Source organism: Oryza glaberrima, chromosome 4 (genome assembly GCF_000147395.1).
Source record: "Oryza glaberrima chromosome 4, OglaRS2, whole genome shotgun sequence".
In the NCBI taxonomy this organism is placed as follows: Eukaryota; Viridiplantae; Streptophyta; class Magnoliopsida; order Poales; family Poaceae; genus Oryza; species Oryza glaberrima.
This window is the reverse complement of record NC_068329.1, coordinates 13,805,884-13,831,845: the sequence shown is the minus strand read 5'-3', so window position 1 is coordinate 13,831,845 and position 25,962 is coordinate 13,805,884. Positions and strand designations below refer to the sequence as shown.

At 44.8% G+C, this 25,962-nt stretch overlaps 4 protein-coding genes and 1 pseudogene across 10 annotated transcripts; 2 read left to right on the top strand and 3 right to left on the bottom strand.

Annotated features, from left to right (window-relative positions):
- LOC127771451 (cysteine proteinase inhibitor 10) lies at positions 1–790 on the top strand. The gene has a single exon (XM_052297364.1). The coding sequence runs from the start codon at positions 14–16 to the stop codon at positions 458–460; it is 447 nt and encodes a 148-aa protein (XP_052153324.1). The 5' UTR covers positions 1–13; the 3' UTR covers positions 461–790.
- Positions 791–1,200: 410 nt separating this feature from the next.
- On the bottom strand, positions 1,201–6,687 carry LOC127771184 (protein Rf1, mitochondrial-like). Of its 4 annotated transcripts, none has more exons than XM_052297025.1 (4): positions 4,248–6,687; positions 3,852–3,975; positions 2,886–2,905; positions 1,201–2,760 (listed from the first exon to the last, which is right to left on the bottom strand). In XM_052297025.1, the coding sequence occupies exon 1, from the start codon at positions 6,554–6,556 to the stop codon at positions 4,265–4,267; it is 2,292 nt and encodes a 763-aa protein (XP_052152985.1). In that variant the 5' UTR covers positions 6,557–6,687; the 3' UTR covers positions 1,201–2,760; positions 2,886–2,905; positions 3,852–3,975; positions 4,248–4,264. The 4 variants fall into 4 exon arrangements, with proteins under 4 accessions (XP_052152985.1, XP_052152987.1, XP_052152984.1 ...); XM_052297027.1 differs by having other exon boundaries at positions 1,201–2,905; positions 4,248–4,353; positions 4,453–6,687; XM_052297024.1 differs by having other exon boundaries at positions 1,201–2,905.
- Positions 6,688–7,594: 907 nt separating this feature from the next.
- On the bottom strand, positions 7,595–8,449 carry LOC127770785 (U-box domain-containing protein 21-like; annotated as a pseudogene).
- Positions 8,450–14,812: 6,363 nt separating this feature from the next.
- LOC127770784 (receptor-like protein 43) lies at positions 14,813–20,459 on the top strand. Its single transcript, XM_052296587.1, has 2 exons — positions 14,813–15,180; positions 16,858–20,459. The coding sequence occupies exons 1-2, from the start codon at positions 14,813–14,815 to the stop codon at positions 19,754–19,756; spliced, it is 3,267 nt and encodes a 1,088-aa protein (XP_052152547.1). The 3' UTR covers positions 19,757–20,459.
- Positions 18,705–25,263, bottom strand: LOC127771142 (protein Rf1, mitochondrial-like). 4 transcript variants are annotated; one of them, XM_052296974.1, is made up of 4 exons: positions 21,188–25,263; positions 21,079–21,098; positions 20,680–20,960; positions 18,706–18,812 (listed from the first exon to the last, which is right to left on the bottom strand). In XM_052296974.1, the coding sequence occupies exon 1, from the start codon at positions 24,933–24,935 to the stop codon at positions 22,692–22,694; it is 2,244 nt and encodes a 747-aa protein (XP_052152934.1). In that variant the 5' UTR covers positions 24,936–25,263; the 3' UTR covers positions 18,706–18,812; positions 20,680–20,960; positions 21,079–21,098; positions 21,188–22,691. The 4 variants fall into 4 exon arrangements, with proteins under 4 accessions (XP_052152933.1, XP_052152934.1, XP_052152936.1 ...); XM_052296976.1 differs by having other exon boundaries at positions 20,680–20,941; XM_052296975.1 differs by having other exon boundaries at positions 18,707–18,812; positions 20,680–21,098; positions 21,188–21,300; positions 21,596–25,263.
- Positions 25,264–25,962: the final 699 nt, after the last annotated feature.

The following is a 25,962-nucleotide window of genomic DNA, read 5'->3' as shown; positions in this document are numbered from 1 at the left end:
CACGGCTGCAACAATGGCCACCTCTCCCCTGCTCCTCCTCCTCCTCCTACTAGTCGCCGCCGCCGCTGCTGCCGGCGACGAGGCATCGCTGTCGCCGTCGAACGCGGCGGCGCCGGCGGCGCCCGTGCTGGTCGGCGGGAGGACGGAGATCAGGGACGTGGGCGGCAACAAGGCGGTGCAGTCGCTGGGCCGCTTCGCCGTCGCCGAGCACAACCGCCGCCTCCGCCATGGCTCCGGCGGCCCCGCCGACCCCGTCCCGGTGAAGCTCGCGTTCGCACGCGTCGTGGAGGCGCAGAAGCAGGTCGTCTCCGGCGTGGCCTACTACCTCAAGGTCGCCGCGAGGGACCCGCGCGGCGGCGCCGCCGCCGGCGACCGGGTGTTCGACGCCGTGGTGGTGGTGAAGGCCTGGCTCAAGTCCAAGGAGCTCGTCTCCTTCACGCCTGCTGCTTCTACCAAATAATCCGCTCAATTATATGTATTAGTTTCACTCTAATTAATTAATTATTACTAGTTGGACTTTACTTCCTCCGTCCAATAAAAAATCAAACCGAGTACGAATGTAACACATTACTACGAATCAGATATCCGGTACCATATTAGTTTTTTATAGGATGGAGGGAGTAATTACAAACCAGGTGCATGCACAAGCTTATACTCCTCTTTTTAGAGTATAAGGCATATGCATGTGCGGTTTTGTTTGCTGCGTTTGGAGTTTTACATATCGATAATCATATATAAATAAACTCTTATGTGAAAAAAATATATAAATAAACTCAGATTGGTTACTTAAGTAATGTGTTCATTTGATTTGAGTGTGATATGTTTTTGAACTATCGTCCGGCCAAACTTTTTAAACTTCGACAGTTGATGCCTTTTAAAATATAAGAAGAGTGTATGTAGGGACGGATCTAGGAACAAAAAATTGGAGAGGCTCAATTACACTGTTTCTTCAACCTCCAGCCATTTAGGCACCTTTAGTTTATCATTCATAGTGAAAAATTAAAGAGGGTGCTCTGGGGGGTATCCATGGGTTTTGTGGGTGTAGGGGGGACTCGAGTCCCCCCGCACCCACGTTGGATCCGCCCCTGAGTGTATGCAGGTTTGTCTTGAATGGTACTTTCAAAATCTGATAAACTTATGGGACAGCTTGTTCTAATAAAAAAAAATCGATGGATAGTGGCCACGCTCTAAAACCATAAAAATGAAACTTTATACAATTTTAAGGGAAGTACAGTGCAAACGATATGCAAATAGTTGAACGTTAGGCAAGACATGAAAGTTCTATTGTATGCTATAATGAAAAAAAAACTACATGTACCACAGGATGAATCTAGAACAAAAATTACTGAGAATACTAACCTCTGTCTGACACTCACAATTCTAATACTCAATATATGTGCTAAATGCTCCAAAATCACAAAATATTTCAAATTGCCTTGGTTTCCTAGCTATGAGATGCATACCACTTGTATGTGGATCCACACCAGGCCTCAAGAGCTACTATTATTTGGCATGGGTTTGTAGCTCCATAAACTTGGTGTCAGCAGAATTACCATATACAATAACATTAGTAAGATTGAAAGGGGTTACATGTTACTACATTTTACAAAGACATTAACAGAAAGCTGTCAAAATCGGGGTGAGGTTGGTAACTAGATCAACCTCAACATAAACATGGAAACACTACGGCAGATTACTCTTCGATGGTTTGAACACTCCCGCCTCTTTCCAAATGGAAATTTCACCGAAACAATGTCACCAGCTGTGCGCGATCGCTGGTTGAACACTCTTTGCATTCCTTTTCAAATCAGCCATGTCGAATGACTTCCTGTAGCTGTTCCGGAAATGGAACCGTGCTTTCAGGTATCACTGTCCTATCTCCATGTCCATCTCGCCCTGCAGTTGAAAAGAGATGCTCACCCATCCTCTAAGCATCCAGATTATGTTCACGTAGTACAATTCACAAACAGATGGCGATAATCCTCATTCGCCACCATACAGAAAGAGCATGCATGCCTGCTGTTGAGGCCATCCTCTCTTTAGTAGATTGTCCGCTGGGAGACATCGCCATTTTTCTGCCAACCACATAAATAATTTCACCCTCACTGGAGCCTTTGTTTGCCAGATCAGTTTGCCACAACACACTCTCATTTTGGTAATGAATACCGTAGGCCGACGAAACAGAGAATTGCCCATCCACTGCCATCTTCCAGATTGTCCTGTCCCATTCCTCTGGACGTAACTCAACATCCTGAATGGCATCCCAGAGATCAAACTACTCACCTATCGCCCTTTTTGACAGAGCCCCCTGAATGTGCCTCACCCATCTGTGATTCTGCAACCCTTATGCGACCATTGGACCAGTTTTGCTGACAACTGAAATAAGTTGGTCGTGCAGATTTAATGACTCCCCTGATAGCCAATTGGCCCTCCAGAAATCTGTGTTCCTTCCATCACCTATCACACTTTCTGTTGCTGAAAAGAAGAGGTCTTGCATTTCTATTGGCTGTTTTAACACAGGAAACGCCCATGGTCATTCAGTCTGCTCACTTCTTTGCGCCAACTACCTGAGCTGCAAAGCTTGCTCAAAGAGGTTTAAGTCCTTGATGTGCAGCCCCCCATTCTCGATAGGCAAGCAAACCGAGCTCCAGGTCACCAAGCAGTGCCCCTTCTCGAATTTTCCTTACACTGGAATGTAGTTGAACCTTCTGCATTCTCATCGGCAGAAGAAACAATACTGAAATCTGAACACCATCTGACCTGTTCCACAAGCCATACTGATGAAATGGAGTGCACCAAACAGAAAATAGTTGAAGCTTCCATGTAAGCTTTCATCAATAAAGGTGCAGAAGAAATCATACTGTGACAGTGAGTACTCATCTCACCTCTATGCACCATGCTTCACCTGTCATGGGAAGGGCAGCAAATCAGGTACATTGGAAGCAACTAACAAAATGCAAAATGGTATCCTTATTACCAAGTTATCTGGGGAGTCACTTGGGGAAAATAGGGTAAAGAAATATCTTCTCCCTGCAGCCTAAACCAATCTATTGCTATTTCACCAAATTAGCCCATAACAAAGTTGGCACGAAAATATTACAGACATAGTGTATGAATCATCTAAAACAGCATCAACAGTTACGGCCACCATATGCGACAAAGGCATTGGAATTCCTATAGAAATGTGAAATGGAAACAGAATTTTACAAAGGAAAAGATTGTTCCAGTGGCTAATAACAAGTGGGAATATTGTAAAGCACACAACTAGTGAGATTGCAACATGCCGTTACTGAAAAACAGAGTAACCACAAACAGGGGCACAAATCAGATAGGTCAATCCAAGAAACGATCCGGTCAAACTTCTAACTGGATGAGACTGATGACTTCTTGGAACTCAAGAGGCACATTTTGGAAGGTCCTTCCAGAGGATCCACAAGGTATAAATGATATAGTTTTATTCCTTTCTGCAATCCTTTGGTGCTTCTACAATTGTTGCATTCTACCAGGAGCAAATTCCAATGCAACATTGAAGTGCACGTGCTGGAGCACCTGTGGGGCATGCCAAGTTTAACAGTTGACCCATCTAATCTTATGATATCTTTATTATCATTACTATACTAATGAAAGGCATGGCATGTCACAAAATATTCTACAGAACTTATCCTATTATTATTATTATTATTACTACAGAATAGCAGAAGCGATTGAAGTCCCACAGTGTTTCCCAATTCTATATCAATATACTGATTTCATAGACTTGTTTTTTTTTAGACTGCAAAAAAAAAAAAAGATCTTGAAGAGTGATACACAGTTCCAAATATATACAACTGATGTCAAAAAAAGAACTTTACCACTTTGGGACCATGGCTCTTGGCTCTGTCAGCAGTCATCAGGCTCAGAAAGATTGTACAGGATTCTATGTGACAGTGAAATAATCGCGACAGGGCAAATGGGGTGAGCTACTAAGCACACATCCTGCAAGGCCATTGAAAGAAATTCAATTCATAGTTCAGCTCTCTGCAAGGGAATGGCCATTTCTTCCCTTGCAGCAGGACAAACAAATACTAAATATAATAGTAGGACAAGATACTGCTGTCAAAGAGTGCGCAAAATTACTGGAGCCAAGTTGTTACCAAAAGGAATGCAAAATTATTTACGCAATGAAAGATTGAATATTTATGCAGGTAACATTAATTTACTGTACTAAAAGAAGAGCTCTAAAAATGGAAAAGACAATTCAAGTTTACCTTCTGAAGATTTAAATTCAGATACAATTATCAACTGCAGTTTGCTCCCTTAGAAAACGATACTTTTCAGGGAGCAATTTTATGTATTCTCGATATTTCCCATTCACTGAAAATAGATAAATTAACAAGGAAGTGGTTGTAGCTTCAGGCAAGATACCCTTCTTATCAATTTTAGACAAATAATGTCCAGCCTTGGCAATCTCACCTTTATTGAGTAACATTCTAATGATCTCATTTAATATGCGAGAGTCAGGAGTACAGCCACTCTTCTCCATTGATGAAAAGAGATTGTCAGCATCTTCGAATGATTCCTCTTTTATAAGATTTGTTATCATCACCCTATAGGTAAGTATAGTAGGCACCAACCCATAGGTAGAGATAGCAGCAAACAATTCCTTAGCTTCTTGCATTCTGCCAACTTTGAACATTGCTCTAATCACAATATTGGAAGTAAGGATATCAAACTTAACATTCATAGAAAACAATTTCTCCAACAGCATGTTAGCTTCATCGGTGCAGTTATTTCTACAAAGTCCTCCAAGAACAGTAGCATATGTGTGAATGCTCACAGCCATTCCACTTTCAATCATCTCATGGAACATTTCCTTTGCAACAACTGTCCTCCTAGCTTGAAATAACCCATGGAGAATGATGTTGTATGAAACACTTGTAAGTGTCACTCTCTTGTGCAACATATCTCTGAATAGAGTCAACGCGTCGTCAATCCTTCCATGTTTACAATAACCATCAACAAGTGTGTTATATGTATAAATGTCAGGTTCAACACCAACTGACTCCATAGAATCAAGTAATCCAACAGCTTCCTTCATATTGCCAACTAAGCAATATCCATCTACCAGTGAATTGAACGTGATAAGATTAGGCCTCTGACCGGTATGTATAATCAAGTCCACGATATCTTTCCCTTCCGCTACCCTTCCTTCCTTACATAGGTTGTTTATAATCGAGGTGAAGAACTTGATGCAAGGAGGAGGAATGCCCTTGCTCAACATATCAGAAATCAATTCCTTGGCTTTCACCAAATCACCACGATTACATTGACCCTGAATCAGACAACCGTAAACAGCTGTGTCCAGTGGTACACCAATATCAATCATGTGTTTGAATTTTTCCATAGCATCATCCAACCTATCCAGTCTGCAAAAAGCGGATATCACAGTTGAAAATGTGATTATATCAGGGTTCACGCCTTGCTTCTTCATATCTTCAAATATAAGCAGGGACTTATCCATCATCCCCAATCTAGCATATGCATTAATCAGTGTGTTGAAAACATGACGGTCAGGTACGACGCCTTCACATACCATCACATTAAAGAGATTATCCATTCCAGCTATGCATCCCGCAGTAGCATAGCCATGAAGCAGAGCACCATAGGAGATAACATCAGGTTTGGGGCCCTTCAGAACCATCGAATCAAAAATATCTCTTGCTTCTTTGATTCTGCCATGCTTGCAAAGAGCAGTCATGAAGGAGTTACAATTGCTGACATCCGGTACGAGACGGGAGCTTGACATCTCTTTGAACACTCTGACAGACTCCTTCCACATTCCTGAAGTGGAGTATCCATGGATCAAGCAGTTGTAGGTCATATTATTAGGCCGAATACCAGCGCCGACCATCTGTCGTAGAACCCTCTCAGCCTTGTCCATTTCTTTCGTCTTGCACAGCCCATTGATTAGCGAGCTGTAAGTCACCACATTTGGCATGATGCCCTGTTCTTCCATCTTGTAGAACAGGTCGTGAGCTTTGTCCACCTCGCCTTCCTTAGAGAATCCGTCGATCAGCGCGTTGTACGAGAACACATCCGGCCCCAGGCCCGTCCTGAGCAAGCGGCCGAAGACGGGGAGCCCTAGGTCGGGGCGGCGCGCGCGGCGGTAGCAGTTGATGAGGATGTTGTAGGTGTAGATGGTGGGAGCGGCCTCGGGGCAGGCGCATCGGTCCATCCGTTTGAACAGCTCGACGGCGAGGGCTGGGACGTCCCTGCAGGCGGCGGAGGGCGGCGCGCGGGCGAGCGCGGAGAGGAGCTCGTTGAGGCCTCGCGCGGGGGCGGGGGCGTCGCGGCGAAGCAGCAATTCGTCGAACAGGTGGCGCGCGTCGTAGGGACCGAGCGTTCCCGACCGCAGGCGCTCCCGGAACGCGGCGTGGGCGGGAGGGGATGGGCGTGCCGGCGATGCCGTCGCCGCGGTGGTGGTCGACGCCGCCGTGGAGGAGGCGGCGGCGGTGGCGGTGCTGGCGAGGATGGAGGAGAGACGGAGGAGGGACATGGGTGCGGTTGTCTGCGACATGACCGACGTGGATCTGCGCGGCGCCGTCGTCAACCGCCAGGGCTTCTCTTCCGCCGCCGCCGCCGCCGCCGGCCGGCCAGCCGGCGGCGTTAGAAGCCAAGGCGCACAAGCTCGTTCGACGGCTGGGTTCGAGAGGACCTCATGGGCCACATGGACAATAGCGGCCTATATGTGTTGGTGCTTTCCTTTGGAAAAAGTACACCGAAGGTCCCTCAACTTGTCGTCGAGTTACAAAATCATTCCCAATCGCAATACCATATATATGACATTCTTCAACTTACAGACAGAACCGTTCACTTTAGATCTCTCGGTGGCTTTGACACCGGTTTTGTCCGACGTGGCGGCTGAGTCAGTGTGGGATCCATGTGAGCCCCACGTGTCAGGACGCCACGTCATCATCCTCGTCTTATTTCTTCTCTTTTTTCTCTTTTCTTTTATTTCTTCTCTTCTCCTCTCTTCTCGACGCAGCCGGCGACAGATGGGGAGACGCGCCATTGTCGTGGCCGTGCGTTGTCGTCGGGGTGAGGTGGCGACGCACGGTGGCGCGGGCGGCGCGGCGAAGGGGAAGGCCGGCGCGGGCGGCGGCTGGCGAGGTAGTAGCGTGGCGGAGAGGAGGGCCGAGGGCCGATGACTTGGACACGGTGAGCTCTGCGGCCGCGGTGGCGACGGCGGCGGCCATGGCCTCTCGCTCGCTCTCGTCGGTCGGTGGAGCTGGCGACTGGCGTGGCGAAGGCGGTGGGCACATTGAAGAGGATGAGTGGCTCGATTTAACTGATGGGGACGCCGGTCTCGATGTTGAGCTGCGCCATGGCGCCCTTGCCGGTGAAGAAGAACAGGAGCACCAGCATCCACACCTAGGTGGTGCAGCGCCCTCAGATCTAGGGTGTCGACGACCTTGGCCGGATCCCCATCCCTCCTCTGCCGCCGCCACTGACGCCGACGCCCTCCTCCACATCGCCGCTGGTCGTCGCCGCTCCACGCACCGGTCGGGGTGGATTGGGAGACGGTATGGGCGATCTAGCTTCTCTCCCGCCGGCTGTCGTCGTCTGTCCTCCTTACCGGCCAGTACCCACCGTCGGCTTTCTCCTCACCGTCCGAGCGGTCTCACCGGCCCCTCCCTTGACCGAGCCCAGCGAGCGGTGGCGGCGGCAGAGCTTGGTGGCCACGTCGGACACGCGGAACATCTTCTTCACGAGGACCGGCATTGCAAGGGCGTGGCCCCGCGCGCTCGCGCGGCCTTTCTCCGAGGCGTGCATTGCGTCGAGCACCACGAGGGCCTTCTCGGACACGCTCTTGTCGTCGTCTACGAGGGCCTCGATGAGTGTTGGGACGAGCCCCGTGGATGCTAGTATGCTACCCTCGCCGCGACGCGCTCGTCGGAGCTTGCCAGGTGGTAGGTGGCGACCATGGCGGCCTTGGTGGCCTGCAGGCGGATCAGAGCCTTGATGATCACGAGCAGCGCGTCGACGATCTTGTCATCCGCCAGGTCCACGAACGCTCCGTCCCGCGACACGGCCTCCTTGATTGCCAGTACAGCGTTCAGCCTTCCGGGCAAGCTCCCGTGCTTGGCAATTGTGATAAGAGAACCCATCGAGCTAGACGAGGCCAAGACCCTGGCCGCCTCCTCGTCCAACGGCATCATGCAGACCAATGCCGCCAGGACGTCTCGAGAACGCCCGCCTTTCTGGCGGCGGCGAGAGACTCGAACACCGCGGCCAGCACGCGCCCCGTTCCGCTCGCTGTCCCTCGCGAGCGCCCGGACCCTGGCGACCGCCCCGGCGGCGCGCTCCGCCGCGCCGCGCCGCGCCGCGCCGACTCGGCGACGTCGAACAGCAGCTCGGAGTCGGAGGCCTGGACGGGCGTGGGGATGCGCTCCACGCCGCCTCTCCCCATCTGCCGCCGGATGCGTCGAGAAGAGAGGATAAGAGAAGAAATAAAAGAAAAGAGAAAAAAGAGAAGAAATAAGACAAGGATGATGATGTGGCGTCCTGACACGTCGGCCCACGTGGGTCTCACGCCGACTCAGCCGCCACGTTAGATAAAACCGGTGTCAAAACCGCCGAGGGACCTAAAGTGAACGGTTTTGTAAGTTGAAGGATGTCATATATCTGGTATTGCGGTTGGGGGACGATTTTGTAACTCGACGACAAGTTGAGGGACCTTCGGTGTACTTTTTCCTTTTCCTTTTACATCTCAATTTAATTTCTTAATCTCGTCTTAATCTCAATTTAATTTATATTATCTTCGTTCCAAAATATAAGAAGTTTTAGTGTTAGACACGGGTACAATACTTATACGAAAAAGATCAATATACCCCATAAGTTTAGGAGAAAAAAATATTGTCAAAATAGCTTGGTGTCATTACTATTCTGCCAAGATTAATGGCCCCAGATTGCGTCACGTTAGTAGGGGTGCCAATGGATTGGAAACCAGGCCGAACCCACCCGCTCCATTTCGTCGCACAACATGTTTCCCAAATCAATTAGAACGAGTTCGGTTGCCTACATCTCGGTTGGCTCGCATTTGACGTGTAGAGAGAAGCGTGTTTATTGCCTGGGTATGATCGAGAGCCTGTACGCTTGGGTGCAAAAGCATAGCCAAACCAAGCCCAAAAGGAACGTGGGATTCAAGTTTCACTCCTCAGTCATGCTACAAGAGTGCAAGCGCGGGTACAGGGTTAAGACCCCCCCCCCCCCTCACCCTCGATTTCTCCTCTCCTCTCCTCGAGCCGTCGTTGTCTGCTTTGCAAGACTCTGGACATGGCGGGACTCGAGCTTGGGCTGCCCTGGTGAATTCCCTTAGCACCTGTACATGTTAGTCCCCGGTCCATGGCCGATGGGATCAACTCCATCCCTCCATAGGAGCTAGCCCCTAGCTTGATTTCTTCTATTGCTTGGCGGGAACATATCCATGGCCGACTTGTTATCGTTGGTGGGTGGTCGGCTGGAAGTCGAAGATGTGTCCATCAGAGTAGAGGAGGGAGCTAGCCAAATCTAGACCGGTTAATTTTGTGATTTTTTTTTCATATTTCAGTCTATTTATCTTAATGTTTATTTGTGTTAGATTATGTTGGACAACGTATTTTTATGGTGTTTCACTTTTTATCTTCGATTCTTGAGGATTTGTTGATGTTTCAACAATGCAACCCCAATGTTTCATGTGTGTGAAGTAAAATGTTTCAATTTTTGATTCCGCTATGTTTTATCATTATAATTGAAATATTTTTTTTATGTTGCGGTGAAACATTTTCTATGAGCGGTGCAACAATGACCGATTTCTTCAGTCTTTCCCAAATTATCAGTCCTATTTCGCTGTACAGCGACATTTCGATCGATCGACTTTACTGACTCCTGTCATCAAAGCTTGCCGTCCAGACCAAGGTCTGTCGTTTGTCAAGAAAACTAGCAAAGGTCAGATTGCGTTCAAGGTTCAACCCTTAGTTCATCTACCATGAGTTGCTCAAAGGCCAGGGTGCGTTCGGGGGAAGGTTTTGGCTGAAATTTAGTGGCATATAAAACGAGGCAAAATATTAGCATATGATTAATTGAGTGCTACTAATTATTACAAACTTAAAAAAAGATTTACTTTATTCTTTAAAACAACTTATATAAAAATTTTTACACCAAACATACTGCTTATTAGTTCAGGAAATGTGCTAACGAAAAATAAGGGAGAGTATGGACTATGGAGAAACAAACGCAGCTTGGTGCATAATGATATAACGATTGATAAGGTTACGTTTGTTTCTTCAATTGGAATGATCAATTTCCTCGTTTATCGTGAACACGTTTTCCCGAACTACTAACGGTGTGCTATTTACGAAAAATTTATATACCAAAGTTGTTGTGAAAATCAAATAAATCAATTTTTCAGGTTTATAATAAGTTCATACATAATTAGTCATGTACTAATTATCCGCAGTGTTTTCTGTGCCAACGAGTTACTTTATCCAATTAGCTACACACCCTAACAAAGCTAGACACTTTACAAGTTAGTGCTATAAATTAATTAGTGGCACCTCTTTATACCTCCGGGGTGTGAAAAACAGGATCACAATCAACACTTTTCGTGAAACAGCTATATCTTGATTTGTAAAAACCAATCAGTATTAACTGGTTTTTTTATACTGCGTTGATATAAAGTTGTCGATTTTTAAACATGTGAGCAGTGGTTTTCAATTAAAAATGAAAAAGTAAACCTGGTGGAAGACAATTCCCCGGAAGGAAGACAACACCTTCCTTCGTGTTGCACACGTGCGGGCGACTCGTGGGTGAAACCCTAGCTGCCTGCGCACCCCTCCTCTACCTCGCCGCCGCCAAAGCTCACCGGCAAAAGGGCCGGCAGCGAGCCGGGAGGCGGCGGTGGGGCCACTTCTCCATCTAAACCCTCTCTTGGCGCGGAAAGAGCGGGGCAACACACAACACCGACAACCATGGCGGCTAGAGGCGACGGCGACGAACTCTGGCAAGGGGGCAGCAGATCTGTTACCTCCACACATGATTCCAACCCTCTCGTGCTTAGATCTAGCCAAACTCCAGCAGATGGCCGGCTGGAGAGGCCGGCGTGGGGAGTGCGGCTCGGAGAGAAGGCGGCAGCGGATGGCCGGGGGCGAGGCAGCATGGCCGGCGCCAAGGTACGCGTCGCGTGTATTGTCGGAGAGGTTGGCAGGGAGAGGCCACAGCGGCACGGGGATGTGACTGGCAATGATGGGAGGGCAGCGCGAGCGACGTCAAGGAGGCTGACGCGGTTGGTGATGGTAGGAGGACATCACGGGTGGTGGCTGGCGACAATATGAAGGCCAGCGCGTTCGGCTACAGCAGGTGGCCTGCTTGTGAAGGTTGTTGGCTAAGGTGGCGACGACAGGAGAGCTACTGGCGTCGGCCAGCAACACTAACGGCGAGCGAGCCGGCGGCCGGTGCAGAGATCTTTGGCCGCGTGGGGGCCCGACGAAGGCGGGCATAGGCTAGCCGGCGGTGGGGCATCGGTGCGACAGGCCAGGCCATGGGTTGGTAGGGGTTGACTTGGCAATGGAGCTTTGGGGTTGGGTCGATAGGTTTGGGCAAGGGTCCTGCGGGTGAAAGCCTAGCCCGAGGTCTCCTGAGCCGGCATCGATGACGCCTTCGGGCACCGTAACCCCCTTTGGGGCGTTATTGAGCAGCCACCTATCCCTCTTTTGACAAGATTCTCTAAGTGAAAACCAAGTCCGGTGGATGGGCGATGTTGACGCCTTCTTGGAGGTATCATCTAGGAGATCTTTTGTTCATCACCATTACCATCTTTTCTCGGTCTGATCATCGTCGTTTCTTGGTGGTCGTCATCAGGATGGAGCTAGGGACGAGTGGATCTCCTTCTCTCTCGCCCTCTCCTTCAAATCAACCCCTCTACGTGAAGACAATCAGAAACTCACCGATATTCTTCTATGTGGAGTTGGTGTTTGGCGGGGTGTTTGCAACCCTTTTGTAGGTCTAGCGGTGTTCGGTCGCGCTTAATGGTGATTGGTTCGGTACAAACACCTTCTTTTGGGTTGTGCGAGGAGCTGCTAACTTGTGGTGGTGGTGGTGTGGTGTATTTTTTCTTTTCCTGCTTACAATCTCTAGGATTGTAATCTTGTATTTTTTCCTGCTATATTAATATTAGTGCATGATTAATTAAGTATTAGCAAAAATTAATTTGAAAAATGAATTAATATACTTTTCTAAAGTAACTTGTATATAGAAATTTTTTTTTAAAAAACACACCGTTTAGTAGTTTGAAAAAGCATACGTGAGAAAACGAGGGAGGTTAGTTGGGAAAATAGAGATAAGAAGCCATGTCTCACACCCAAGAAAAATCGAACAGAAATGTTCACGATCAAGACGTACAGCTAGCTGCTGCTACTCTTGTGAGTTACTTTACTGTTGAATTCCTGAGCGGGGGTGACAGCCAACACGTAGGTTGTCGCCGTCACCATTTTTTTTCCAGGCACGCGTTGATAAGCCTGACCAAAATTGTGCCTGAAATGCGTAGTGACGCGGCCATGGACAAAGCACAAGCTTTCTACAATCCTACTCCCTCCGTTAAAAAAAATAAAATCTAATCTTAAAAGTTACGATTAAAATTAATATAAATTTTAAGTGCTAAACGGTGTATTATGTGAAAAACTTTCTATATAGAAGTTATTTAAAACATCAAATAAATCATTTTTTCAAGTTTGAAGGAATGAAAACTCAACTAATCATATGATAATGATTTTCTCGTTTTATGTGCCTACACTTAGGGCCTGTTCACTTTGTTGCCAAAAATAACCTTACCAAAATTTTGGCATAGTTATCAAAATTTTGGCTACTTGTCAAAATTTTGGCAGGATTTCTTATAGAGTTACCAAAATTTAACAGAAAACTAAATGTAGCCACTTTTTTGGCAACTTTACTAAAATTTGGTAAGGTTGAAAATGGCATCAAATGAATAGGCCCTTAATCTTCCATATTCTTAAACAGATTCAAACATGGACAAAGTAATCATTTGCCAAGTGAGTGTAGCTTAACTTTTTTTTCTAGTGATATAATCTAGCAATCTGTCCATCCGAATTCAAGTCATAGGCTGTGTGATGATCTTGTGAATCTCAATATATATATTGGTATAGTCTTCAGAGGTATTTATACAAGTAGGGTATATATATATATGTGTATTTTTATAGGGTGAGTGTGACGCGTTATATGAACCGCTTATATCCAAATGCATTTATATCTGTTTAAGACAGGGAAATTACAACGCTATCTATAGTCAAGCCTTCGTATATAAAAAATCTATAGTCGAGAAACATCTAGAGGTTTTCTGGCTAACTACACGAAGTGGTGGGCTAGACGATCTGGGTTCAAAATCTCACGTGTTTTAATTATTTGATATTAGTTCATTCCCTAATATTTGCTTTTTAAAAAAAAAAATCTATAGTCAAGCATGACCCAGTACCAGAGTCGTGATACCAAACCAACCGCGACGGGGACCTGCCGGCCGGCTGCATCAGGACTCTGTTGGTCACCATTAATGTGCACTAAATTAATTTACCGCTAGTTGCATTGCACGCCGCGCAAAGCCAGTGGTAAAAGATTCATGAACGTGTATGCAGGGTGTACGTGCACGTCTTTTTCGTTTTTGCAAGCTTCATCGGACAAGTGCGTCCGTGACGACCGATATGGGATCATATCCTCTACGAACCCGACATTGACGTATAAAACAATATAGGGTGAGACCCAACTCCAAACGATATATACAAGAACATGGATGATGCAAAAAAGAAAGGAAAAAAAAACAGAAGCAACACCACTACTATACTCCATCTATTTCAAAATATAATTATTTTTAACATATTTTCTGATTCTGAAATGAAGTTATTTCTTTACCTAATTTCATTCAACCGATCACAATCATTCTCTATTTGATATATATATATATATATATATATATATATATATATATATATATATATATAGATTCTCTTATTAACCAATTACAACCTTACTTTAATCATTTTTACCTATTTCCATAATATTCATACTGACCTTAAAAAAAGAATATTTTCTCCATCCCAAAATATAACAACTCCTCTACCAACATTCTTTTACCAACCAATTATAACCTTTCACCATTCAATATCTCAACATACCTTCATTTTTAACCAATTATAATCTCTTTCTAGTTAATTATATTCTGGGATGTAAGTAGTAATTAAATTTTAGGACGAGAGTACATACTACCTCCGTCTCAAAAATAATCGCAGTTGTGGGTATCCGTATACAACGTTTAATCGTCCGTCTTATTTGAAAAATTAATGAGAAATTTAAAAAAAATAGTCACACATAAAATAATATTCATGTTTTATCATCTAATAATAATAATAATAATAATAATAATAATAATAATAATAATAATAATAATAATAAATTTTCAAATAAGACGAACAGTCAACGTTGGACATAAACGGTGTAAAATTACACTTCTTTTGAGACGGAAGAAGTAATAGCTAGCAACAAGCCTTTTGTATGAGGTCTAGTTTAGTTCCAAATTTTTTCTTCAAGCTTTCAACTTTTCCATCACATCGAAACTTTCCTACACACACAACTTTTCAACTTTATCACATCATTTCAATTTCAACCGAACTTCCAATTTTAGCGTAAACTAAGCACACCCTGAATATATACGTACGATCGAGATCCTTTTGCGTGCGGGAACGCCAAGAGAATTGACGTCTCAACAACGATGATCTCCCGTAGTACCAGCATGCTCCTGCTGTCCCCGCTCGTTGTTCACCTGCTCCTCCTGCTTGCGATCATCCAACACTCCTGCTCCCTCGGCACCTACAGCAGCAGCAGCATCAACCAAACTGCAAAGGTGCCGTACTGCCGGCCCGACCAGGCCTCGGCGCTGCTCCGGCTGAGGAGGCGCTCCTTCTCCCCCACCAACGATTCCGCGTGCACCCTCGCGTCGTGGCGCCCCGGCACCGACTGCTGCGCCTGGGAGGGCGTCGCCTGCAGCACCGGCACCGGCGGCGGCGGCGGCCGTGTCACCACCCTCGACCTCGGCGGATGCTGGCTGGAGATCAGCGCCGCCGGCCTCCACCCCGCTCTCTTCGAACTCACCTCCCTCAAGTAAGAAAAGAATTTGACAATATATATGTATATTTTTTTTTAGAATTTGTATTTATATACATGTTTGCGGGAAAATTACGAAAATATATTCTTAATTCCTTCAGGTAAGAAAGTAATATGAGAATATATATATTAATATTAAAAAAAATATATACATGTGTTTGGTTTGGGGATATGATGTGATGGGTTGGATCCATCTTGTTTTTTTTTGGAATGGAATGATTCTGTTTTTTTTTTTGGTTTAAGGGATATAATGGGTTGAAATGATCCTATATTTTATTTGGATGGAGCGATCAAGATGGGTTGTCTGGATACAATTACCTCGCAACTTAGTTGATGAGGTTATCTCTTATAGTCTACAAACTACAAAATAATATTTCTACATGATAATCACACTACTTAAAAATAAAATACCATTCATATACTATATTTGAAAATAAAATACAAATCACACGCATAATATGCTCTAGCAGCTTCATTTCTACAGCCCTAAGCCTGAGCACTCGTTCACTGCAGCCAAGATCAGTGGAGGCTTTGGGATTTCATCATATTGGACAAGCCACCAAATGATAAACAGTACCGGCAGTTACATAATCAACCCCTCAGAAAACAATCATGCAACAATCATGCATAATTAGTGCAGAGTCAAAATTTCAACCCATACATATAGAGTCCAAGCCAAACATAATAAGAAATTCAAGTCATACACATAATAGTAAATTAAGGTCTTACACGTAATAGCAAATTTAAGTCTTGCACCTACTAGAGAGATCACTGCCTTAAAAATATTGGCAGTATAAGTCATACATTAACATAGGCCAACCGGCAACACATAATACCAAAAGAACTATCCAACTCATCCAACAAAGCTACATTGATCTAGGAAACTTATCATTAATGAACATAGCAACCCAATGTATCTTCTTTTCAAATGGAAGTTCATCAAAAGCTCTAGCAATATGAGGGTTGGCAACCAAATGAGCATAGTAAACAGATATGTGGATCTCCTCAAACCCAGAAAGGCTTTTCAAGGTGTCAAATAAACCATCTGGTAGTTTTCACACATTCTCGAGAAAAACAGATATGCACATATCTGAAAACGAAATCCTCATGCAATGTTTAGGGTATTTTTACCGTGGAGAATGGGAACCCCGATCTGCAGCCGGTGGTTACGAACGAAGGAGATGAGAGTGAGCAGCTACCAGGAAGAGAGGAGGCACCACTACCCCTGCTCATGCCCTGCTTGCGCGCCGGCTCACCCCTGCTACCGCCGCCGCCTCGTCCCCACGCACCAGCTCGCCCGCCCACGCTCGCGCCGCCGCCACCCCGTGTCTCCTGTTGCTAACCCTAGAACAGACTGAGAGGAGATAAGAATGAAGGGGAAAAAAAGAGGTGAGGCGCTTTGGTCTTACCGCGCATGAGGCGCGAGTCACGGGTGCGGAGGTGGGATCGTTTCGTCCGCCACTTTTTTTCCGAATGAGCCTGTCCCAAATATTGAAGGGATATTCTCTTTTGGAGCCATCCTATCCCTCCTAGTCTCTCAACCAAACAGATGCAAAAAATGAAATGATCTCATCCCATCCCGGGATATCCTCCTAACCAAACACATGCTATATTTATATATATGTTTGTGGGAAAATTACGAAAATATACTCTTAAATTTTTTTTTCCCCTCAGGTACCTGGACCTCTCGGAGAACAGCCTCAACGCTAACGACTCCGAGCTCCCAGCCGCTGGGTTCGAGCGGCTCACCGAGCTCACCCACCTCAACCTCTCCTACTCCGACTTCACAGGAAACATACCACGCGGGATACGGCGGCTCAGCAGACTGGCGTCTCTCGACCTGTCAAACTGGATCTATCTCGTTGAAGCAGACAACGATTACTTCCTCCCGCTCGGCGCAGGGCGGTGGCCCGTCGTCGAGCCAGACATCGCATCGCTGCTCGCCAACCTCAGCAACCTGAGGGTGCTCGATCTGGGCAATGTTGACCTGTCCGGCAATGGCGCGGCATGGTGCGATGGATTGGCCAACTCCACTCCTCGGCTCGAGGTTCTCAGGCTCAGAAACACCCACCTCAATGCTCCGATCTGTGGATTGCTGTTCGCCATTCGCTCCTTGGTCGAGATCAACCTGAAGTTCAACAAATTGCATGGCAGAATTCCGGATTCCTTGGCTGATCTGCCTTCCCTCCGTGTTCTTAGGCTCGCCTACAATCTCCTCCAAGGGCCATTCCCGATGAGGATATTTGGAAGCAAGAACTTGAGGGTCGTTGATATCAGCTATAATTTCAGACTGTCCGGTGTGCTGCCCGATTTCTCATCGGGTAGTGCTCTGACTGAGCTGCTCTGTAGCAACACTAACCTGTCTGGTCCCATCCCGAGTTCTGTAAGCAATCTCAAATCCTTGAAGAGTTTGGGTGTTGCAGCAGCTGGTGACAGTCACCAAGAAGAGCTTCCCTCTTCAATTAGTGAGCTCAGGTCCTTAACATCGTTACAGCTTTCTGGGTCTGGCATAGTAGGAGAAATGCCTTCTTGGGTTGCGAATTTGACTTCTTTGGAAACTCTGCAATTCTCCAACTGTGGCTTATCTGGTCAACTGCCTTCCTTCATAGGTAATCTCAAGAATCTAATTACCTTAAAATTGTATGCATGCAATTTTTCTGGTCAGGTACCTCCACATCTATTTAATCTAACTAATTTGGTAGTCATAAACCTTCATTCCAATGGTTTCATTGGCACAATCGAACTCAGCTCGTTCTTCAAATTGCCCAATCTATCAATACTAAATCTTTCAAACAACAAACTTTCCGTGCTAGTCGGGGAACATAATTCTTCATGGGAATCCATCAATAATTTTGACACTCTATGTCTAGCATCTTGTAACATATCCAAGCTCCCTGATACCTTGAGGCACATGCAATCGGTTCAAGTTCTTGACCTTTCAAGCAACCACATCCATGGCACTATACCTCAGTGGGCATGGGATAGTTGGATAAACTCGCTCATCCTGATGAACTTGTCACACAACCAATTCAGTGGTAGTATAGGATATGGCTCTGTCATTTCAGATGGTATGTTTGTTATTGATATCAGTTATAACCTATTTGAAGGTCACATACCTGTACCAGGACCACAGACCCAACTGTTTGATTGCTCGAACAATCAATTTTCATCCATGCCATCCAATTTTGGTTCTAATTTAAGCAGTATTTCCCTTCTCATGGCTTCCAGCAACAAGCTATCCGGAGAAATTCCACCATCGATTTGTGAAGCAACAAGCCTTATGCTCCTTGATCTCTCCAATAATGATTTTCTTGGCTCCATCCCTTCTTGTTTAATGGAGGATATGAGTGACCACCTGAATGTATTAAACTTGAAAGGAAATCAACTTGGTGGAAGATTGCCAAATAGCCTAAAGCAAGATTGTGCATTTGGGGCATTAGATTTTAGTGACAATCGGATTGAAGGACAGTTACCCAGATCTCTAGTTGCTTGCAAAGACTTGGAGGCTTTTGATATCAGAAATAATCGTATTGATGATACATTTCCATGTTGGATGAGTATGCTTCCTAAACTTCAAGTCCTTGTTCTGAAATCCAACAAGTTTGTCGGGAATGTGGGGCCTTCTGTTCCTGGAGATAAAAATAGTTGTGAGTTTATAAAACTTCGAATTTTTGACTTGGCTTCAAACAATTTCTCTGGACTATTACAAAATGAATGGTTTAGAGCAATGAAATCCATGATGACTAAAACAGTCAATGAGACGCCGGTCATGGAAAATCAATATGATCTACTTGGCCAAACATACCAAATCACCACTGCCATCACATACAAAGGGTCTGATATTACTTTTTCGAAGATATTGAGGACAATTGTAGTCATTGATGTTTCAGATAATGCGTTCTATGGTGCCATTCCCCAGTCTATTGGGGACCTAGTTCTACTTAGTGGGGTAAACATGTCACATAATGCCCTCACTGGACTGATCCCATCTCAGCTTGGCATGCTACATCAACTTGAGTCGCTCGACCTTTCTTCAAATGATCTTTCAGGAGAGATTCCACAAGAGTTGGCATCACTGGACTTCCTTTCGACATTGAATATATCATACAATAAGTTGGAGGGAAGAATACCCGAGTCTCCCCACTTCTTGACATTCTCTAATCTCTCATTTCTAGGAAACATTGGTCTCTGTGGACTTCAGCTGTCCAAAGCATGCAACAACATATCATCAGATACGGTTCTACATCAATCAGAGAGGGTGTCAATAGACATTGTGTTGTTCCTTTTTGCCGGACTCGGATTTGGTGTTGGATTCGCAATTGCAATTCTCTTAACATGGGGAACCTCAAGGAGCTTGTCCTTAGCTTTACAGACTGTCGCAATGAGCTACCAGGGCAATGCTCTGTCTTCCACTCGTCCAGCTACTTCACCTAACCAATTACAGTATCTTAAGAGGGGACACGCAGGAAGTGTCCCTAGCCTAGCTAGCTCAGATAGGTGTCCTCTTGCATCCAAACAACTTAATTTTGAGTCCTCTTCAACTCAAATTTGTGTGCCTATTTCTTCTTCTTAATAAAAGAAACACCGAGCTTCTGCTAGGTTGAATCTCTTCTTTTTCAAGAGGAGCTAGGCTCACCTTCCCATCACTCAAGGATCTAAGGTTTGTCCACATTGTTATCTCAGAGTTCACTCTACATTACAGCTTTTCTTTATCTAGGGGTGTGCATTCATTTCAAATAGGGGCTATATATGCTCGACTTTGTATCTCTCTACCTGAACTAGAGCACCTTATGTTGTCTCTGAATTGTGATTGCCAGAATGGGGAACAACAGCTTGAGAACCTTACCATCCAATGGTTTTCTAGACCAAGTCGATTAAGCATGTGAATTTGGAATGTATGAGAAGCTATATATGTGGATGTGTGGGATATATGTGTGGGATGTATCCATTCTTATTTTCTAGGGATGTATCCATTCTATTTGTTCTTGCAGTGGGCATGGCTAGCAATTACTTGAGGCTAGCCAATAAAACAAATTAATTTTTTTTGAGTAAAACCACATCACTGCCGGGTTGTAAGTTCAACCCATCACAGATGACTCACATCTGTGATCAAAACCCATCACAGATGATCATCTGTGACAGGTTGAAGAACAGCTTGTCAAAGATGACAAAGTTTATGTCCATTCATAGTAAAAGAATTGTAAATCTATCTCAGGGTCTCTCTCTTTTGTCGAATATGTTTGATAAATTTGTTCAGCTTTAAGGGCCTGAGATAATTTGGACAGTTTCTCCCTTTGTGACTACCTTTAACATCACAAGCCATCATTTGCAGAAATACAACCATTTGTTTTGCACTTCGTTGTCTAGCTTTCTTAATTCTAAAAAACAAGTTCACTGAATAATTCACATGCTCGCAATTTCGAAACACAAAGCATAACATCACCAACAACAACAGCATATTTCTTATAAAAGCAATAACAACGAAAGAATCGATACCTGACTTTTTATAGGCAAGTTAATTTTCTTTCTGTAGGAGCAGAAGAAACAATAATTGTGACTAGCTCGCTGCAAACCTTTATATAATTTGAAAGGAAAAATGCAAAGTATTCTTCTCATCATGTGACTAGTTTGATCCCTTCGTCCACTTTGTCTGAGCTTGAAAGCTCACTCTGTTGCTCGTATTTTCTGCACACTGTCAAAAGTGTAGTTGAAGCTTCAGTGCAGTGAGTTCTCGTCAACAGAAGAATAGCCATCTGATCTGTATGCACCAAGTTCTACTGCTCATACAGACAAAATCGAGTCCAGAAGAAAGAAAGTAGTTGAAGCTTCAGTGTATGCTATCATCAATAAAGGTGCAGAGGAAATCATACTGCAATAGTTGGGTGCTCATCTCACCTCTATGAACCATGCATCACCTGTCATTGGAAGGGCAGAAAATCAGGTGCATGAGAAGCAACAGACAAATTGCAAATGGCATACTAGGAAATCAAGAGATAAGCTTTACCGAGTATCTTCTCCCTTCTGCAGGGTTCTTCCTTCTTCTATCTTTTTCTCTCTCCCTGCCGCCCAAACAAATCTATTGCTATTTCTCCAAATCAGTCCATAACATCATCTGTCCTATTGGAAAGAAAGAATAAAGCAAAGTTTGGCATGAACTCTCATAAATCTGAAGAACAAAAAGGAATACAGATATGGTGTATGAATCAATTAAAACAACATCAATAGTTACAGGTACTGTATGTGCTGGAATTCATATCGAAGCGTGAAATGGAAACAAAATTTTACAAAGGAAAAGATTAGTCCAGTATCTAGAAACAACTGGTGAGATTACAGCATGTAGTAGTTCCAAAAGAACAGAGTAACCACCAATGGGGACATGAATTGGATTAGTAATCCTAGAGAAAAATCTGACCTGTTGCAAATTCTTATTGGATGAGCCTGACAACTCCTTAGGACTGGAGAAGCATGTTTCAGAAGGTTCCCCCTGAGTATCTAAAAGGCATAAATGATTATATGGTTTTACTATTTTCTGCATTGTTTTGGTGCTTCTACAATTGCTGGACCCCACCAGGAGCATTTTCCAGTTCAGTAATGAAACGCACAAGCTGGAGCATCTGTTGTGCATGCCAAGTTAAACGATTGACCTATTTAATCCTACGCCATCATTACTGTCATTCCGATAGAAACAAAAGGCATGTCATGTCAACAAACAACACATTCTAAAAATGCTCCAGTGTGAGGATAGCAGAAGTGAGCAAAGCTCCAGTATGATGCTTTGTGGCCTGCTAAAAAAATTACAGATCTCAAAAACTGGTATGGAGTTCCCAGCATATATCACAGATGTCATAAGAATCAAATCGTGCCATTTCAGCAACATGGCTCGCTCAGCAGTTCATCAGGCTCATTAAGAATGCACAGAACTTTATGTGGGGCCAATTGCATTATTGCTAAAGAATGAATAACGTGAGCTGCTAAGTGTATTTTCATCCTGTGGGCTTTGAAAGAGAACTGTAATACACGGTTCAACTCAGAACTCCTACAAGGGATCGACCATTTCTTCCCTTGCAGCAGGAAGAATATATGCTAAATACCATAGTTGGTCAAAATACTGCTGTTAAAGAGTATGCAAAATTACCGGGGTCAAGATTTTTACCAAAAGGAACTCAAAATTATTATCTACAGATAGGTTCTACTATACATACCTGACTACCTTGTCCATTACACGTTATCATGTTTAGAAATACAACCATTTGTTTTGCACTCCATTGTCTAGCTTTCTTATTTCTTAAAAAAAAAAACATAGAATACACATGGTCACAATTTCAAAACACAAATATAGCATCATAGACAACAACAACGTCTCTTAGAAAAACAATAATAACAAAAGAATCAATACCTGACTTTTCTGAGGCATGTTTTGTTCTTTCTGTAGGAGCACAATAAACTCAAGAGTGCCATATGTTTAATGTAATTTCAGATACAACAATGTGTTACAAATGCCAAGCTAACTAAAGAAACTGATACTTTGCAGGGAGCAATTTTATATGCTCCCGACATTTACCTTCCCTTGAGAAGAGAGAAGCCAGTAAAGAAATAGTTGAAGCTTCAAGAGTGAGGTTATTCTCGTCAATTATAGACAGATAATTACTAGCTTTGGCAACCTCAGCTTTCTTGAGTAACATCCTGACGATATGATTAAGAAGACGAGAGTCAGGAGCACGGCCACTCTTCTCCACTGATATAAAGAGATTGTCAGCCTCTTCGTATGACTCTTCTTTTATAAGATTTGATATCATCAAGTTGTAGGTATGTACAGTAGGCACCAACCCATAAGTTGAGATAGCAGCAAACAATTCCTTAGCCTCTTGCCTTCTGCCAACTTTGAGCATTGCACTAATCACAATATTGAAAGTAATGATATCAAATTTTACATTCATAGCAAATAATTTCTCCAACAGCATATTTGCTTCATCGGTGCAATTGTTTCTACAAAGTCCACCAAGCACAACACCGTATGTCTGAATGCTCACGGTCGTTCCACTTTCAATCATCTCATGGAACATTTTCTTTGCAGCAGTTGTCCTCCTGGCCTGAAATAACCCATGGAGAATGATGTTATATAAAACACTTGTAGGCTTGACTCCCTTGTGCAACATGTCTCTGAATACAGTCAATGCATCATCAATCCTTCCATTTTTACAATAGCCATCAACAAGCGTACCATATATGTAACAATTCGGTTCAATGCCAATTGATGCCATAGCATCAAGTAATGCAAATGCCTCCTCCATATTACCAACTAAGCAATATCCCTCCATCAATGAATTAAAAGTAACAACATTAGGCCTTTGCCCCGTTTGTACCATCAAGTCCATGATATCTTTTCCTTCTGCTACCCTTCCCTCTTTGCACAGGTTGTTTATTATTGAACTGAAATACTTGACACCAGGAGGAGGAATATCCTTGTTCATCATTTCAGAAATCAATTCCTTGGCTTTTACCAACTCACCATGATTACAACAACCCTGGATCAGACAGCGGTAAACAGCCTCACTCGGTGGTACACCAATATCAACCATGTGGTTGAATTTGTGCAGAGCATCATCCAACCTGCCAATTCTGCAAAGAGAAGATATCACGGTTGCAAATGTGACAGTGTCAGGGATCATTCCTTTGTTCTGCATGTCTTCAAATATAAGCATAGCCTTATCCATCATCCCACAACGAGCATATGCATTAATCAGTATGTTGAAAAAACGGTGGTTAGGTACAATACCTTTAGATACCATCAAATTAACGAGGCTATTCATGTTGGCAAAGCAACCTTCAGCAGCATACCCATGAAGCAGGGTAGAGTAGGAGATAATGTTAGGTTTGGGGCCCTTCAGAACCATTGAATCAAAAATATCTTTTGCTTCTTTGATTCTATTGTGCCTGCAGAGAGCATGAATGAAGGAGTTGCAATTAACAACACATGGTATGAGACCGGAGCTTGACATTTCTTTGAACACTCTAACCGACTCCTTCCACATTCCCGCAGTGGAATATCCATATATCAGGCTATTGTATGTCTTGTTATTAGGTCGAATACCGGCATCAACCATCTGCTCCAGAACACGCTCAGACTTCACCATTTCCTTTGTCTTGCAGAGCCCATCGATGAGTGAGTTATAAGTGACCACATCAGGCGAAACGGACTGTTCTATCATCTTATAGAACAACTCGTAAGCTTTGTCCACCTCGCCCTCCTTAGAGAAACCGTCGATGAGCGTGTTGTACGAACACACATCCGGACCCAGGCCCGTCCTGAGCAAGCGGCCGAAGACAGCAAGCGCTAGCTCTGGACGGTGCATTCGGCGGTAGCAGTCGATGAGGATGTTGTAGGTGTAGATGGTGGGAGCATCAGCGGCCGCATGGGGGCATGCCCATCGGTCCATCCGTTTGAACAGCTCGACGGCCAGGGCGGGGCCATCACTGCAGGCGGCGGAAGGCGGCGCGCGGGCGAGCGCGGCGAGGATGTCGCTGATGGCGCGCGCGGGGGCGGGGGCAGGGGCAGGGTCGTCGCGGCGCAGTAGCAATTCGTCGAACAGGTGGCGTGCGTCGTCGGGCCCGAGCGTTCCCGACCTCAGGCGCTCCTGGAACGCGGCGTACGCAGGAGGGAGCGGGCGCGCTGGCGATGCCGCGACGGTGGTGGTGGTCGACGCCGCGGTGGAAGCGGCAAAGATGGAGGAGAGGCGGGGGCGGGAGGACATGGCTGCGGTGGTCTCGTCCGGATGAAGGCGATGACGATGACACTGGTGTGGGCCGACGGCGAGGGGGCGAGGCCGAGCACATCGGCGCTCGGTTTCTCGAAGCCGAGAGGAGGGCGACCTCGCCGACGTGGTTCTGCGCCGGCGCCGCCGTCGACCGCCTTGACGGTTCCTCCTTCGCCGGTCTCCCTCCCTTCTCCACCACAGCGAGGCTGCTGCTCAGCCGGCGGCGGCGGGTGGCGCGGCTGCCGCTCGGCTCCCACTCCTGTCGCTGGAGGCCGACCGCCGACGAGGTCTCGAGGAGGGCGTGCGTTGTGGGCGTGTGGCACGGGAGTGCGCGCCGTTCGGGTTGGGGACTTTGTGCCAGTCACATTTATTTATAAAAAAAATTAGAAATTAAATTCTGCGCTATTAAAAAATTTATCATTAGTGTTTGGTAAATGTATAAGGGAAATGATTTCCCACCCTCTTTAAATCTCAACCATTCATTCTCCCTCATCCATTTAATCCTAACCCTTCGTTCATTTTCCAATCCCAATCCCACCCCTCATTTCCCATTATCTAAACACACCATATATCTCTTATAGTAAAATATTTTGTGCCAAATATAAACTCTTATTTTTGCTATATTTGCACAACTTCCGAAGTTGGATTCACCTTGGATTCAAAGTTTGTAAGTTAAATTGCAATGCTTAAATTTTCATAGTTTATTTTAGAAATAGGAACAAAATGATTCATTTAAATATTATTAACAAAACCATTCACATATCCATATCTATAGATTTATAGAGCCAGTTTTGAAAAATTTTAGATATAGAGTTGTGTTAAGCTTAAGGCTAGGCCATAAGAATTAAAAAATATATATATATCATGGCATTGTAACATGCTTCCACCTTAGAGTCAAGAAGCTATCATATTTACATTATAGCATGTACTATAGATAAAACAACATAAGAATGTGGGTCTCATCTTATGACTCGTTTGATCTTAAATATTAAGGTTGCCCTTAGTTCTCCAAGTTCCCAAGATT